The sequence below is a fragment of the Pimephales promelas genome, chromosome 25 (assembly GCF_988280905.1).
Source record: "Pimephales promelas chromosome 25, fPimPro1.hap1.1, whole genome shotgun sequence".
Taxonomy (NCBI): domain Eukaryota; kingdom Metazoa; phylum Chordata; class Actinopteri; order Cypriniformes; family Leuciscidae; genus Pimephales; species Pimephales promelas.
In genome coordinates, this window is record NC_142793.1 from 20504083 (window position 1) to 20518839 (window position 14757).

At 38.8% G+C, this 14757-nt stretch overlaps 1 protein-coding gene across 3 annotated transcripts in view; it reads right to left on the bottom strand.

Annotated features, from left to right (window-relative positions):
- Positions 1-4749: 4749 nt before the first annotated feature.
- Positions 4750-14757, bottom strand: part of ca12 (carbonic anhydrase 12) — a 73221-nt gene continuing 63213 nt past the window's right edge. For all 3 annotated transcript variants that reach the window (XM_089127659.1, XM_039648204.2, XM_089127661.1), the window contains exons 3-9: positions 11797-11976; positions 9201-9343; positions 8535-8630; positions 8233-8296; positions 7981-8138; positions 7069-7195; positions 4750-6461 (exon numbers count right to left, since the gene is read on the bottom strand). In XM_089127659.1, coding sequence (XP_088983785.1) covers positions 5788-6461; positions 7069-7195; positions 7981-8138; positions 8233-8296; positions 8535-8630; positions 9201-9343; positions 11797-11976 — 1442 coding nt within the window. In that variant the 3' untranslated portion in view covers positions 4750-5787. The remainder of the gene's footprint in view (positions 6462-7068; positions 7196-7980; positions 8139-8232; positions 8297-8534; positions 8631-9200; positions 9344-11796; positions 11977-14757) is intronic.

Here is a 14757-nt window from a genome sequence, read left to right on the forward strand (position 1 = left end):
GTCGTGTAAACGTACCCTATGTTTTGGCCTTCCACCCACATTGAGACAGTGCTTTTGTCCTGTGAAGTGGGTATATCTATATTTTTAAACAGGTATTTGAAATCAATTATCTTTAGGCTTCATCTACATTAGTTCATATACAGCGTCTTCATTTCAAAATGCTCTCTAGGGTTTTTAAGCATTTTCCAAAAGTTTCTTGTCCACGCTGAAACGTCAGAAGACGAGTGCATTTTCTGTCACCTTTACAGGAATGTAATTAAAAGATTGTACAAAGTAACATTTAATAACAATTTAGCAAGTTATTTATCAATAACAATTTAGTAATTTAGCAAGACTGTGAGTATAAACATCATATATCGATAAAATATGCATCACACGACAAAACGTGTCATCGTTTTCAAAAACCTCAGTTTTCACAAACAATCTGCATTTTTAAATTGATCCACTTAGGCGAAGGTCTTCAAAAAGCTAAATTTTCAGAGGACGATGCCGTCTCATTGTGGATGGAAGGTCTAAAAATAGAGGAAAAAATGAATTCACTCCATGTCGCAATTACGTTACTTCTGTATGGCAACAGGTAACTGCAGGGCGGGGCCGAGAGCTGTGGGAACGGAGCGAGGCCGGTGGCCATGAGGGGCTGTCGCTTTATTTATTTTATTTTATTTAGTTTATATTAAAAGTTGAATGTTCGCCGGTTCTGCCTAAAAATGTAAAATGTTACTTTGCCCTGCAAAAGGTGACAGAAATGTGAGACGCACCATTGAGTAGTGGGATATTTTGCTAATAAAGTGACTGTGCCAGAAGATTACTGTGTAAACAATTCAGGGATGATATATCGGCCACCATATCTGTATCGGTTGATATATGTTTTGTCTGGTTTATTTTGTCTGATCCATCTCATCTCAGTGAGCTTTTATTACATTTTATTCATGCGTAGTGAGATGATTTTTGCATTTTCAGGTGTTTCAGTGTGGACAAGTAAAAACATTTGGAAAGCACTTCAAAAAATGCTGAAAAACATTTTCAAATCTGGAATAAATGTAAATGAAGCCTCAAATCAAGATCGTTGTGTACTTAAAAATGACAAGCAGGCGAAGGTGAAGGTTCAAAATCAGGAACGAGCCCCCCTGATGTAGTGTTCATCAAACTAATCACTCGAGTCATGCAGTATCTTCACAGTTACAAGTCTGAGCTTTACGGTACTTTATATTTGTACGGGTTACTGTGTGTGCATGGGCGTTTAGTCTCATGATTGCTCAGGCAACGATAAGTCAAAGGTCAACCTACACGCAAGCTGGTGAACAATAGGCCAGTTCTGTGGCAAGCTCAGTGGGAACCGAGAGCGTGGCTCTTCTCGTACCCTTTCATTACTCTAATCGGTCAAACAGCACAATAGTAAATATAGGGTGGGGACATCATAACTATCCATCTTAGGCCACCACATATCCATTCTGAACCAGAATGTCCTCGTTGCCTCGGGCAGAAGCTGTGTTTTCCCACCACATCTGCCTGGCACTGCATGGAGAGATGTCACATGCCGCCGGACAGCAAAGGAAGGCCACCCTTGCAGAATAATGTATGATGGTTTCTGCTTCTCAAAGCACCAGGTTTGATGTTGACTGGTGGGTTATTCGCATGTGGTGAATTACATACTGAACGAAAATGACATATTTTTACTCTTCTCACGTGTCATCTTAGGTTTTTCGGTTCCTGTCGGATTAGAATGTGGTTGAAGAAGAACTCGGTGTTCAAATAGTCTGAGTTCCTTGAACATTTTTGATCTAAATATTGCATGCAACTAGACGATTCCTTAGCAACCAGGCGCATGAGCCAAGGAGACAAATGCAAATGATGGAAAAACGGATGGACTGCATGTGGATTTCAGAGCCTATTTGCTCAGGTTTCGTCAGATGTTGAGAGGTTATACTTTGGAGATGTTTTCTTCTTTCTCAGCCAGTTTGTATGCAGTGGTTTTGTCTTTCTGCTCTTCGGTGTTAGATCTAGTTAAAAGAACAGGAGATGGGCAGTTAATTGTGGGAATATGTGGAACCATAAAACTGGTAAACTTGCATTAAGATGCAGTCACATCAGTGCGGCAAATTCACATGACTAACGTAAACACGTAGGGAACTTTTCGCTCTTTTTTGAAACTCCTGACGGGACAAATTCCTATAAAATGACTGGATTTTGCCCACACAACGCACACTTTAAAAGTGCAACAGTACATTTAATCTTATGAAAACTACTAATAAATTAATGAATGTCAGATAATTTCTGTTAAAACAAACACATTGTCCAAGTATTCGGATAAAAGCTGGAAAAGCAAAGGATCTTAATCAACACATTCCTATTGAAGGCAACTTTTTCCATTTAGTGGTCTGTGCCCGAGGCTCCCTAAATTGATGTTAATTAATTATGGTGGGATCTTTACAGCACAGTCACATTACATTGTGTTAAATAAATGCATTATTATTAACTTTGAACTTTAAGCCTATGTGGTAAACACAGTTTCCCTTCACTTGCAACAAACTGAATTGTGTCTTTTATTCCACATGGTATTTGATGTTCACGCTGGTTGTTTCTATTGTGGCAGAATTTCAAAATGCAAATGTTCCCCAAAATATTTCCTCAAATTCAAAGTTCTGTCATGAAACTCTAGATGGCACAGGCTGATAAGTTCTTAAAGGGTTAGTTCACCCAAAAATGAAAATTCTGTCAGTATTTACTCACCCTCATGTTGTTCCAAACCTCTATATGTTTATTTGTTCTGCTGAACACAAAGGAAGATATTTGGAAGAATGTTTTAAACAAACAGATCTCATTCCCCATTGACTACCATAGTATGTATTTTTTCCTACTATGGTAGTCAATGGGGAATGAAATTGTTTGATTTAAACATTCTTTCAAATATCTTCCTTTGTGTTCAGCAGAACAAATAAACACATAGAGGTTTGGAACAACATGAGGGTGAGTAAATACTAACAGAATTTTCATTTTTGGGTGAACTAACCCTTTAACTCAATCTGCTACAGTCATATCATTCTCTATCTACACTTTTCCACCAATGTTCTCGGCCAGGCGAACGGCGTTTTCGCAGACATGAGGAACGAAGGGTGACATAACTCTCTACTATGTGTTGTTTACCTGCCTATAGACCCTTTTTGTGCCAAAATCAAATTGGAAATTGGATTTTCTACAGTCATTGTTGAAAAACAAGCTAGCTAGGATTAGTGAAGTGGCCAAAAGAATCATTCTGCCTCCACGTAAGCTCCGCCAAGCACCAGATCTATTCCGCCAAGACCAACAAATCAACAATGTCGTATCCATAACCGTGCACTCCAAGAGTTGTCATGACAGAAATAAAAAACCTCTTTATACTTTTGTTGTTTGATCTATATTTTACTTTAAAATATCGAACGGTCTGATTGTCTGATTAAGGGTTCAAGTTTACAAGGAAAATATTTGCCTTAGCTTTACACAAGTCTTGTTCAAACCAAGCAGCTTTCTGTTGGTCAACGCTGCGAATTCGAGTGGCCCGTTTGAACCAGTTGTGATATATGTGTGGGGAAATGTTTTGAATCGATTCCCAATCCCGTAGATTACTACTGAAATAACCACGATTTCGACTGAAAATCCAAAGAAGGTAAATGTGACTGCATCTTTATGTCATTTGTTTCATTTTGGTCTGAATTAAACACTCACCTTTTTCTCAAAAGACACCACAATAGTGTAATGATCAGTAGCAGTCCTAGCATGGAGGCCATTATTATTGTTGCTAGTATACCTGAAAGGAGAATTAACCTCATAATCAACAGTATGTTTGATTACCCTTATTTTTGTACAACTTTGTATTATAAATTTACAACGTTTCCATTTTAACTTTGAACATTTATCAACGTACATGATCATAACCTGGTTTAAAATTAATTTTGTGCACAAAATGAAAGCCAGTGACATTAAAGTCAACATGAAATGGCATTTGCAATCCATTTTATATTCATAAAATAATGGATACCTGAGTGAAACAAGATATTAAACACGGCAGGATTTGATTTTATCCATAGGGAATTGATTTGATGGGGGAAAATAAAACGCGTTTGATCATTTTACTTAAGAATAATGTTCACTTTTGAATTGTGGATGTCAAAAGAATGTATAGGGTAAATTTTGATTTCATGTTGACTTAATAAAATCAACTTACCTGCTTAACTCCGTACCCAGATTAGCTTATTGGTTAGCTGTTCTCAGTATGATTAGCAGTCATCACACCATAATGTTACACAAGTGACACAATGCACAAAAATACACAAATGTGGATATGATTACACATGTGGTGACAGAACCCAGTAGTGTCAAATGAGACATGCATGCTCATGAGTGCAGTGGTTTAAAGTAAAGATATCTGTCAGCCACTGCAGCACTACAATTAGAACTAAACCATAGATACGTCAACGATAAGGTCCTAAAGTCATGCTAAATGAACAAACATGCCCTCTCCATATGTTCAATCTTATGTCAACAGCAATTATGCTGTGGTCAAAGACGAGTGACGTAACACTGCAGTTACACGTCACTGCATGGCCACCAGCAATTCGCCTCGCATGTGTGAGTGTCATAACTCAAGACGTCACATCTGTTAGCCAGAGGTGAGGAAGTATCTGATATCACAAACACACACACACATGCACAAACTGCGTTACCATAACATACCCCAGCTCATCCAAGTAATGTCTCCTTAGAGGAAAGAAAAGAAAACTGCATTGAGAGGAAAGTTTTGTAAACGTATTGCACATCCACATTAAAAAATAAAATAAAAAAAATCTTCATCAGCAGAAGAAATAAAGTCAAATGGAAAAGAAGAAATAGGTTTGAAATGACATGAGTAGATAATTTTTCGCTGAAATATCCCAAAAACACAAGATTCTGATAATTGTAGAAATTTTAACTCAAACAAACAAATATGGACACAGTAATACCTTATAATATTCACAAATCCCTTTTGAACACCATTTAGAATAAAAACAGGGACATGGTTCTCCTTTACAAATGGAAGAAGTGACGACGTTATGCTTTTATTTCACCATCCATGATCTCTAGACATTTCACGAAAAAAAGATACAGATCCAAAATCTGAGTCAGTGTACAAAAAGATTTCTCTGTCTGCTTTCTCCTTCGTCTCAGATCACACCCAAAAAAAGAATGTTAAAATACTTAAAGTGCTGATTTTGTCCCTTTGTCTCTTTTAATTTGCGAATGACTCTTTTCAACCACAGAATACAATTACTGCAATATGCAGCTCCACTTTTCTCAATAAAATGTAAAAATATGTCCTAAACATTATGGTCTTCTGTCTTTTTGTGCATTGCATATAATAATTAAGACAGTTTGAGCCATACTCTCCCACAAAAATCACTAATGCTTAAAACAGACCAACTTTTAGTCTGGACTAATCATTAGAGCGTTAATATGGAGTTTGGAAAAAGGTCCATTTTGCGGTCCTGTCGACAGCGTGGTGCCTAGCATACTGTCCAGTTCTTTGTAAAGTAACTAACCTCTTCGCAATTAGCGGCATAACATATCATGAACATTATTTGCTCACCGATTCATTTCATCTACTGCAAAAGCAACTAGTTTGAGAGTCTCTGAGTGTTAGAGGGATACCATCACACTAAATAAATATTAGTCAGATGATGTGCTAGCCTTAGGAGCAGAGTTGACTAAATATTGTGCGTGACAGCGTACTGCGGAAATTTAGGCCCTCTGGGAGGTTTGCTGTCTTCTCTGGGTTTAATCTTCCCATTCAACACGTTGAGGTCTGTGGTAAGTCAAGGCTGAGTTGTAGTCCTTCGGCAATGTGGCTTGAGAATGCCCAATGGTGGTTTCCATGTTTGGGTTTCTATGCCGTTTGATTTGCCTCCTTATCTGCCTCAGCATGGCTTTAGTCAGTGATTGTTCGAGCTCAACTGCCTCATCCCGAGATCTTCCTTTTATGAGTTGCTTTATGGTATGAAGGTCCAGATCTGACCGGCAGTGCAAGTAGCTCCTAAGGTTCAACTCAGGAAATACAACCTCTCTGAGAGCTTCGACCATCAGACCCTTTGCATGGTATCTCTCGAGCTGGTGAACGACATTCTCCTCCAGGGATACAAAGCACATCCCTTTATCCGTACCCAATGCTCCCATATACCACGGTGTAGGTGTTTTCTTCCCAACGAAAGAGGAGTAGCCAGTGTTGTTTGGTACCTTATTGTTCGACCACTGCTGTTTTTGAGTTGCCTGGCTCCACTGTCCCTGCTTGTTGGTATTTTTCCACTTTTTATCCACTCCTGGTTGGGGACTCAACTTTGGCAGAAGTTGGTAGAGTCCTTCGTCAGCCAAGTCCGCAAGGTCGCCCACCAGAAGCTTCTGGATGACTTGCTTCCTCTGAAAGGGGGACGCCACTGAAAAAATAGTGTGCAGTCCTGCACCAGACACAATGTAGAGGGTTGTTCAAGCAGAGCATTGCAATGGAGGACAGCCAGGGTAAAGCCTTACTAGCGCAGATGCTGAAAGGAAAGATTAAGGACCAACATTTCCTCTTGGCAAGTCAGCTTTTTAGGAAACATTGCCATGCATTGAAGATCACAGCAAGCGGTAGCCTGGGATATTGATGGATTGAGCCTTCATGCAAAGATGTTAGAAAACAGCAAGAGTAAAGAAGATAAGAGCAATCCCAAACTTCTTCTCTCATAGCATAGAAATGCCTGAGAGTTAGAAGCAAACTCTGTTATGCACCAACTCAGGTTTAAAGGAAAAGATTTAAAAAATCGAAAACCCAGCATATGTTTCGAAGGAGCCTGAAGTAGCGAAGGTAGCTTTCATTGAGAAAAAAAGGTAACAGTGCATAAACTGAGGCCTTCCACAGAAGTTGAGAGAGAGGCAAAGCCATCTTGAAAGCTTATATTCCTATCAATTCTTTGATAGGAAACCATGATCTGCAGCAGATGTTTGAGCATTTCAGCTTTAGCCCTTTATTAGGCTTCCTGGTCATTTTATACACATTCAGATTCCAATCTAAACTGTACTTACCGTCCTTAAAAGAAACCAGTACCACTCTGTTGTCTGTAAGTTGTGGCTTTCGGTAATTTCCATGAAGTGGCACGGTAGCAGAATCTTGGGCATAAGAGGCATACAGAGCTGTGGCCAATGCCAAAAACTGTAAAGACACAACAGTAATATTACTACAATATGGACAGCTGAAACAGGTGCATACCATACTCAAAGTGTCAACGTTTGGCTAGTTAGCACTGCTGGTATATGCCGTAACTAGATGTACTACTGTTGATGACCATTCAAAAGTAGTCATGCATTCTGACTAGATAAACTTTTCCAAGTAATTTTTATTCTGCCTGTCATATCACAGCTTACAAAATGTGCTAGCTGTTAATATTTCAACTGCATTTTTAGCATTAAAAATAAATGCTAATGAATAGCTTAGCTCCAGGTATTATAAACCTTTTAAGAGAATGTGTGTATTTAATAATAATAATTGCCGATTGTTTTTTTTTTAAGCACACAGTGCTCCCATTCTTTCTTTAGAGAACTGTTATGCATATAAAGTAGGCAGTCTATGAAAATGCATTAGTGTTTGCCGTGTGGTTGATGTCCGATGTCGCTAGCTGAGCAGAAATAGATATTAGTGTTTTCCCCTCAAAGTCACGTTGGCTTAGCCTACAGGTTGAGGGGTCCATCTATCTCTTTTTTCTATGTTCGTAGAGGTAGTTTGTGGACTAAATATATATATGCTATAATCTGTGTGTGTACAAAGCTTTTTTTTGTTTCACGTGCGTACACGTCACTGGTAGTTCCTATCGTGCTTGTTTAGACCCTACTCTGAAGCAGGAGCTCATTTAGTTCCCTCAAAAGGCATTGCTAGGACTAAAATCATTCCCAAATCCTCAAGCACGATAGGCTTCTGATTAATAAGCATGATTAATTTACTTGTTTTCGTGAAATGGTGACAGGTTTCCTGAACACGGTCCATAGCACACTGGGATAGCAGGGTGGTGTGGTCAGAGAACCATCGTAGCGGTAATACTCGTCCAGACGCGCTGGCAGCAGTTCACGGACGTTAAATGCTGGGACCTGTATTTTCTGATCTGTCAGATAACAGGTTAGTAATAAGAGTGTTAGCATACTTGTGTTGTGCACGTCATAATCAAAGATATTTGAAACTATATGAAAGTAACGTACCTCTGTACTTTATCCCATTTATGTATTTGAAGAATTTGTCAAAAGCAGGGTTAAACTCTCCAATCTAAGCAATATAAAACACTGAGTGATTAGAAATAGACTCATGCTGGGGATGTGACTTTCAAGCAATGGTTTTATTACAGGGGCAATTACCCTAAACAAAGCATCTGGAGTTAAATGCCTTGTGGTGATGGCCCATTGCACAGTTGCGGGAATCAAACCGGCAACCTTCCGGTCATCAGCCCGAGTCTTAACCACTACACCACATCAGTCTCAGTGGTTTGTTTAAGGTCCAGACTCACCTCAATGAAAACTCCCAGCACAGCCAATCCATCATGCTTGTCCACTGCCATTGAGATGTTTGGGTATTTGTCAGAATTGAAGTGTACAACATGCATCTGGATACAACAGAAAAGTAAATCTATCCATCCATCCATCTATCTATCTATCAGGTTTCAGCCTTGTTACCAAAGCAGCCCATGCAAATAGTCTGCCTGAAAAGATGTACAAAAAACATATCCACACATTTGCAAAGGCATTTGTCAACTCGCTTGGGCAAGCTGTTTGGTGGTATAGAAATCATGGGCAGAGGTTGAAAACTAGCTCCTGAAAGTTTCTGTGTTCGTGCAATTTCTTTTCTTTACAAAGATAAATATAAAGTTCCCACCTCAATAAAAAGCTGTGAGCGACAGCGTAAAGGCACATCTGCCTCATAATACATTAAAAAGCTATCTTTGTGAATAAACATGTCGTCCTCGCCTTGTGGTGGCTTGGAATTCAAAGAGGAATCGGATATGCGTGTTTAGACGTTTGTCGGATGTCCAGTTATCAGATCTGATTTAAAACCACATTTGGAAGTGGCTCAGATTAGATTTTAAATCCTCTATAATGGGGTTTAGGGCATTTGTTCAAGCATTTAAGGTCTCCACAGTAAAGGTAAGGTGTTGTTTTTGGGGGGTTTACTTTACCTCTCCAGCAAACCGATTGCCATTAACAGTGTGTTCTGATCCAGTGAACATACTGGAGGAGCCCCAGTGGAAATGGAGTTGAGCTGCTGAATATCTGTGAGGGAGGCTGGAGATGTACATGTGAGACGGCAAGGACAATAGCACTGTGGGTACAAAAGGAAAAAAATAAATACATTTCATCTTTAAGGCAAAATTTCAATGGCAAGAAATGTTTCATTGTCAATAGTGTAGAGATGCTTGAAGAACCACTCACACAGAATTCACTTTCAGACAAGCAGGATTTTGTTAGTCACTAAGGCAAATTTGTGTGAAAAACAATAACCTAATACAAATACATCGCCCTCACATAAAATTATCTAACGCACAAACTATTATTGAAATTAGTTAATTTTACCATGCAGAGGCAAATGTGACCACACCGTGTCAAATTAACTCCTCGAAGAACAAATATTAGTCACAGCATATCAACATGGCATTGGTTGCTAGCTAGGTCTTCTAAGTGGTTACAACAGTAAGAAATAATAGACTACCTTGACCCAGATTCCACTCCAAAATACAAGTTAGAAAGAGCTCATCCCCAAAATGAATTATCTTAGAGACAGTTTGCTCTGGTCTCAGTATGAGAATAGTACCACCGGAATTGTATTTTATCAATTATAGCATGGGAGTGGAAGCAGAACATCCTGTGACAAAGAGTTTGTTACCGTGATTGCCAGTCATAAAGCCATCGACCCCTTTGGTGATCACACCTTTTACTATCACTTCAAAGGTTGCACTAATTTACATTCAAAACGAAACCTTGATTACATGGTGAGAGGGAAGACTAGTGCAGAAACGCTATTCAAAGTTTGAGCCTGTATTTTTACAGTAGGTGCTTTGTGTACTTTATCACTGTTATGCTGCAATGAACTTCTTCATCAAAAAGAAAAATGCTTAAAATGCTTACAAATGCCATTAAACTTTCAATTCATATGAAGCTCTTGAAAATCTACAAATGTCAATAAACTTTAGTTCATATATTACCGAATACACTTTTTTACAGTTACAAATATACAAATGCTGTTTGGTACGTATGATGTTCAACTGAACAATATAACAATGACTGGTCCCACTTTTTATTAAGTGTCTTTAACATCTTTGTACTTGCGTCAAAAAAAAACTATTAATTGTTAGGTACAATGTACTTATTGTTTTCATCTTCTATTGCAAAACACTCTTGCTTGCATTGAGGTGTGGACGTGTAAGGTTTGGTGGTGCAGGTTCACTTTGATTACTATGAGTGTCTATTGTTTAAACTGTTTATATTACATTGTTTTGATAAATTACTACGTATTTTCTTGAAAAAAAAATTGTATTCTTCTGATGATGTATGATTCAAGAAATATCCTCTTTAAGAAAAGGCAATAAGATCTGTTAATCATTATGCAATTTTAATATGTTTATTTAAATATTAATAAACACATTATCTGATAGCTTTTTGAATATGAACTAATGACCTGTCAAGCATAATATAATGTTTGTTAATGATTTACTAATGTTTGTTAATGATTTACTAATGAATCCTTTTAACCACCGAAACCATCGGAGAAAATCATTTGTAGATTTTTAAGAAAGAAGTGCATGATTATATGAACTGAAAGGTAATGACATTTGTAGAGCATTTCGATTTAAATTCAATAATGATCTGTTAATCATTATGTAATCATCATTAAACATTAACAAGCTCTCATAGATATGCTTAGTTTTGGTTTTGTCTGTTTAATCACCTGTTTTATAGTAAATGCTAGGTTTTTGAGATATTTACGCCCCTAATAATCATGGCTGAGGCCTTGCATCTCTGTATTAAGATTTCCATTCAACAAATTCTGCAAGCTTTTCAACCAATAATCCTGCCTAACTTTTTCCAAACCGAGTCTGAAATGGCTCCAAAACCCCAAACACAGTGGCTCACTGTTAGAAAACTTCATCAGTATTCATCCTCGTGGCAACTTAGTTAACTACTGAACACATTTCTCTCTCTCTCTCTCTCTGACCAGACATGGCTCTCTGGAGTGAGAGTGCATAAAATAAAAGAGTCTCGAAAGTACACAATCACAGTCAGGAGATGGTAGATGGAACAACTTCAGTCTGTTTAGTTCAACTTGGACCAAAAATATGGCAGAAGGTACTCATTACCTAGAAAAGCATCACTTGTTATGTTGTTTAAGACGTTACCTCCAATCAAAACTTTCCCATATTTTCCAGACTAAAATACAAACAGCTTTGTCTTATCATAATAAGCGGGTGATTGTGGAAAATTACTATGGCAGAGATGCAAAATAGATCCTTCTCTCATTTTCTCCATGTTGACCTTGAAATTAAGTTAGAGAAGAAAGACTATTTTACCTTTATGTCTGATGCACAGTCTCATTAGTTTAACAACCACAAATCCTTTAATCTATTATTTCGAATGAACAGTCTATGTTTTTCCTCAGACATTACAATATGAAAAGCAACAGCCTATCTAAAAATGAATGTTTAAAATGCATGTACCGTGACAATAGTTATTAGTATTGTTTAAAAACAAAACCGTGCTCTGTAATCATGCTGCACCAACCAGAGTGTCCGTTGTTTCCGAGAGTGAGCTGCTCATTGGCTGACAGGTTGTAGTTCTGGACCTGGATGGGCGGCAGGTTCGGGTCGTATCTCAGCAGCTGGGTCTGGAAATCGATGGGCGACTGGAACGCTCCTCCGCAGAACGGGTACTTGCTGGACCATTGGTGCTCTCCATCAGGTCCTGAAACCAAAGGTGGTCAAAAAACATCTTTCCCTGACCAATTCTTATCTAGTGGTGTGCATTTAAAGGGGTGATGAACTGAGAAATCAAATTTTCCTTGAGATTTTGACATCTTAAGAGGTAATCATATTAAGAATATCCTGTAAGTTTCAGAACTGAAACGTCCTTGTTAGTCCAATAAAAGCTTTTATTGACACCAGCCTCAGCAAACGACTCGTTTTGGATAAAAGAGGATAAAACCCCACCCCCGCAGAAGAAGATCAACGCCTACTTCAACATGGCCAGTTTAGCCCCGCCCATCGATTCGCGCATTACACGCATAGATAAATAACACAGATGCCTACCTCGTAATGACAAACCGGATCAAGCTACCGAGCAATACAAAATATTGTGCAGCGCCTGGTTGTGGAAGAAGACTGTCGCTGCATAAGCTTCCTCTGGATTCCAATAGGACTGCATGGATAAACTTTATTTTTAATGACGTTCCAGCTGGTGAGGTAAAACATCGTCGTCTGTTCGCTTCATTTCACTGAGGATTGTTTTGTAAACAAGACTGGATTTGCAGACCGATTAAGAGTAAAGAACGGTGCTGTGCCGTCTATATTGGATCCGACAGGAATTGTGCAACACACGAACTCTGGGTCGAACATGTGGGCGAATCATTCTGGTTAACATTTTACAAAATTGGACGTTTTCAAAACAATTTCCCCCACATGCATCGACGAGTGAGTTGAAAGTCATTATAATATGCAAAACTGTTATCCACTCACAGCAGTGAGCGTTTACTTCCAAGTCTTCAGTGCGAGACGCCCATAAAAACAGAGCGTTTTTTCAGCTAGGCTCAAAACTAGGGTACAAAATAGCCTATTATTTACTCATTTTGATGTTTTTGACTGCAAAAACCAAGCGAACGTCATAAGTTGACCTCAGACAACAATATAATAAAATTTAAAAAGCCAGTTCATGACCCCATGCGCTCATCACTGTCACTTTTTACCCAGCCGTCCAATCACAGTGGAGGAGGGGCGGGACTAATACCACACCGACCAACTGTCAACATTCAAACTGCTGCGGATATTCTGTATCATAGCAACGAAACGTCTCAACGGAAAAAAACGCTGCGCTGCCAAAACGCTCTCAAGCGCCCAATGCACGGCGTCTTCAGCAGAGCGTCTAGCGTTTTCAGCTGGCTAAAAACGCTTTGGTGGACACACGGCCTAAATTAGCATGAGAGTGCAATTCCATAAGTGGAAAGTGGAAAGACGACGCGCAAATTTAAAAATACAGACGCAACCGTATCTCTTCCATTATAACCAATGCAACCTACCAAGAACAGCGCAAATTAGCATCTGGTTTACGTTTTTTGGGCATTAAATAATGGCGCAAATAGCAATAAATTGATGAGCTCAAAGCTTGGTAAACACTTTGAATGATTCATTTAAATATTCTCCTCCCATAAATTTGGCATCTGAAAGGGAAACTCCAACAAATGCATATGCATTTGACGTCAGCCACAAAAAAAACTATCCACACCTTTTCAGCGCTTATTTTTCACTGAGTATCTTTTCGAAATCCTAAAAGTCGCTTTTTAACGCCACAAGAGTGTTTGCGCTGGCGCAAGCTTTTAGCAAATCTGGCCCTTGGTGTGGCCCGAATTGGAGAGCATTAGCCACAAGTTTTGCTAAGACACACGCTAAAGTCACCGGTCACAGAACACTGCCTTACAAAATGAATGCCCTTACATGAATACCACACCCAACAATAAAAGATAATTTTTTGCTGCTTTGGAGGAGGCTTCAAAGTCACTCCAACAGAGTGTATGCTTGTCTAAAAGCCATTTCTGGTGCGTTGTGGATCTTTTAGAGAAGACATAACTAAGTTCCTTAACATAATCATTTGTAGAATTTAAATGCAATCATCATGGTTTCTGTTTCTGTAAACGGTGGCAGTAAGAGTGATTTGTTGTTGCTGTGGGCTTAAAACATCACATTAAGTTCTTGCGTATTCTTCGTCAATGATGATCATGGTTTTGTGGGCAGCTTTTGTTTTCTGGACCGCTGTAACTGCGAAACTACACAGTCTTTTTTAGTAGCTTAACACGCTTAACTTTCTCTTGCGGTCGTAATTACTCACCGTCCAGTTCATTTTTAATCTAGAGTAACTTCTCCATCATAATCACATCAGATGCCTGTGGCTGGGCCCGTAGAGGGTCATAACTCTAAATCATTACTGTCAGTCTGTGATGTGGTCATAATGAGCAGGCCTCTACAGTAAAACATCTGAAGCTCTCTGGTCTGGATGTGTTTGACATTAACGCACTGAACCGCGGGAAGCTGAGGTCATGCAGCTGTTTGAATCAAATCCCTTAAGTTGAGAAAACCTTTAGTGCTAATTACTTTAAATCAAAATAATATATACAATTAAATCACATACAAATCAAGTACTTTTTTTATTATTAAAAGTTAATTTGGGGTTTGTTGCAACTGGCATTATGAAGAAAATGCCTAGTCCAAATTGAAAGAGCACAGTTCCAGATCTCTAGGATATTCTCGACTCAAATGCAGAATTTGAGGTGCCGTTCATGTCTGTGTTTTACCGGGATAAATTATGCTAACTTTTTTGAGTAGTGCATATGTGTTTTCATCTTAGGGTGTAGATGTTTGACGTCATTACATCCCTCTAAGTGACTATAAAAGGCCTTGACTCAGCGGAATTAATTCAGGCTCAGAATGTCAAGAGCTCTCAGTTGTTAGCCAACACAAAGGACAACGCTCATCTGAG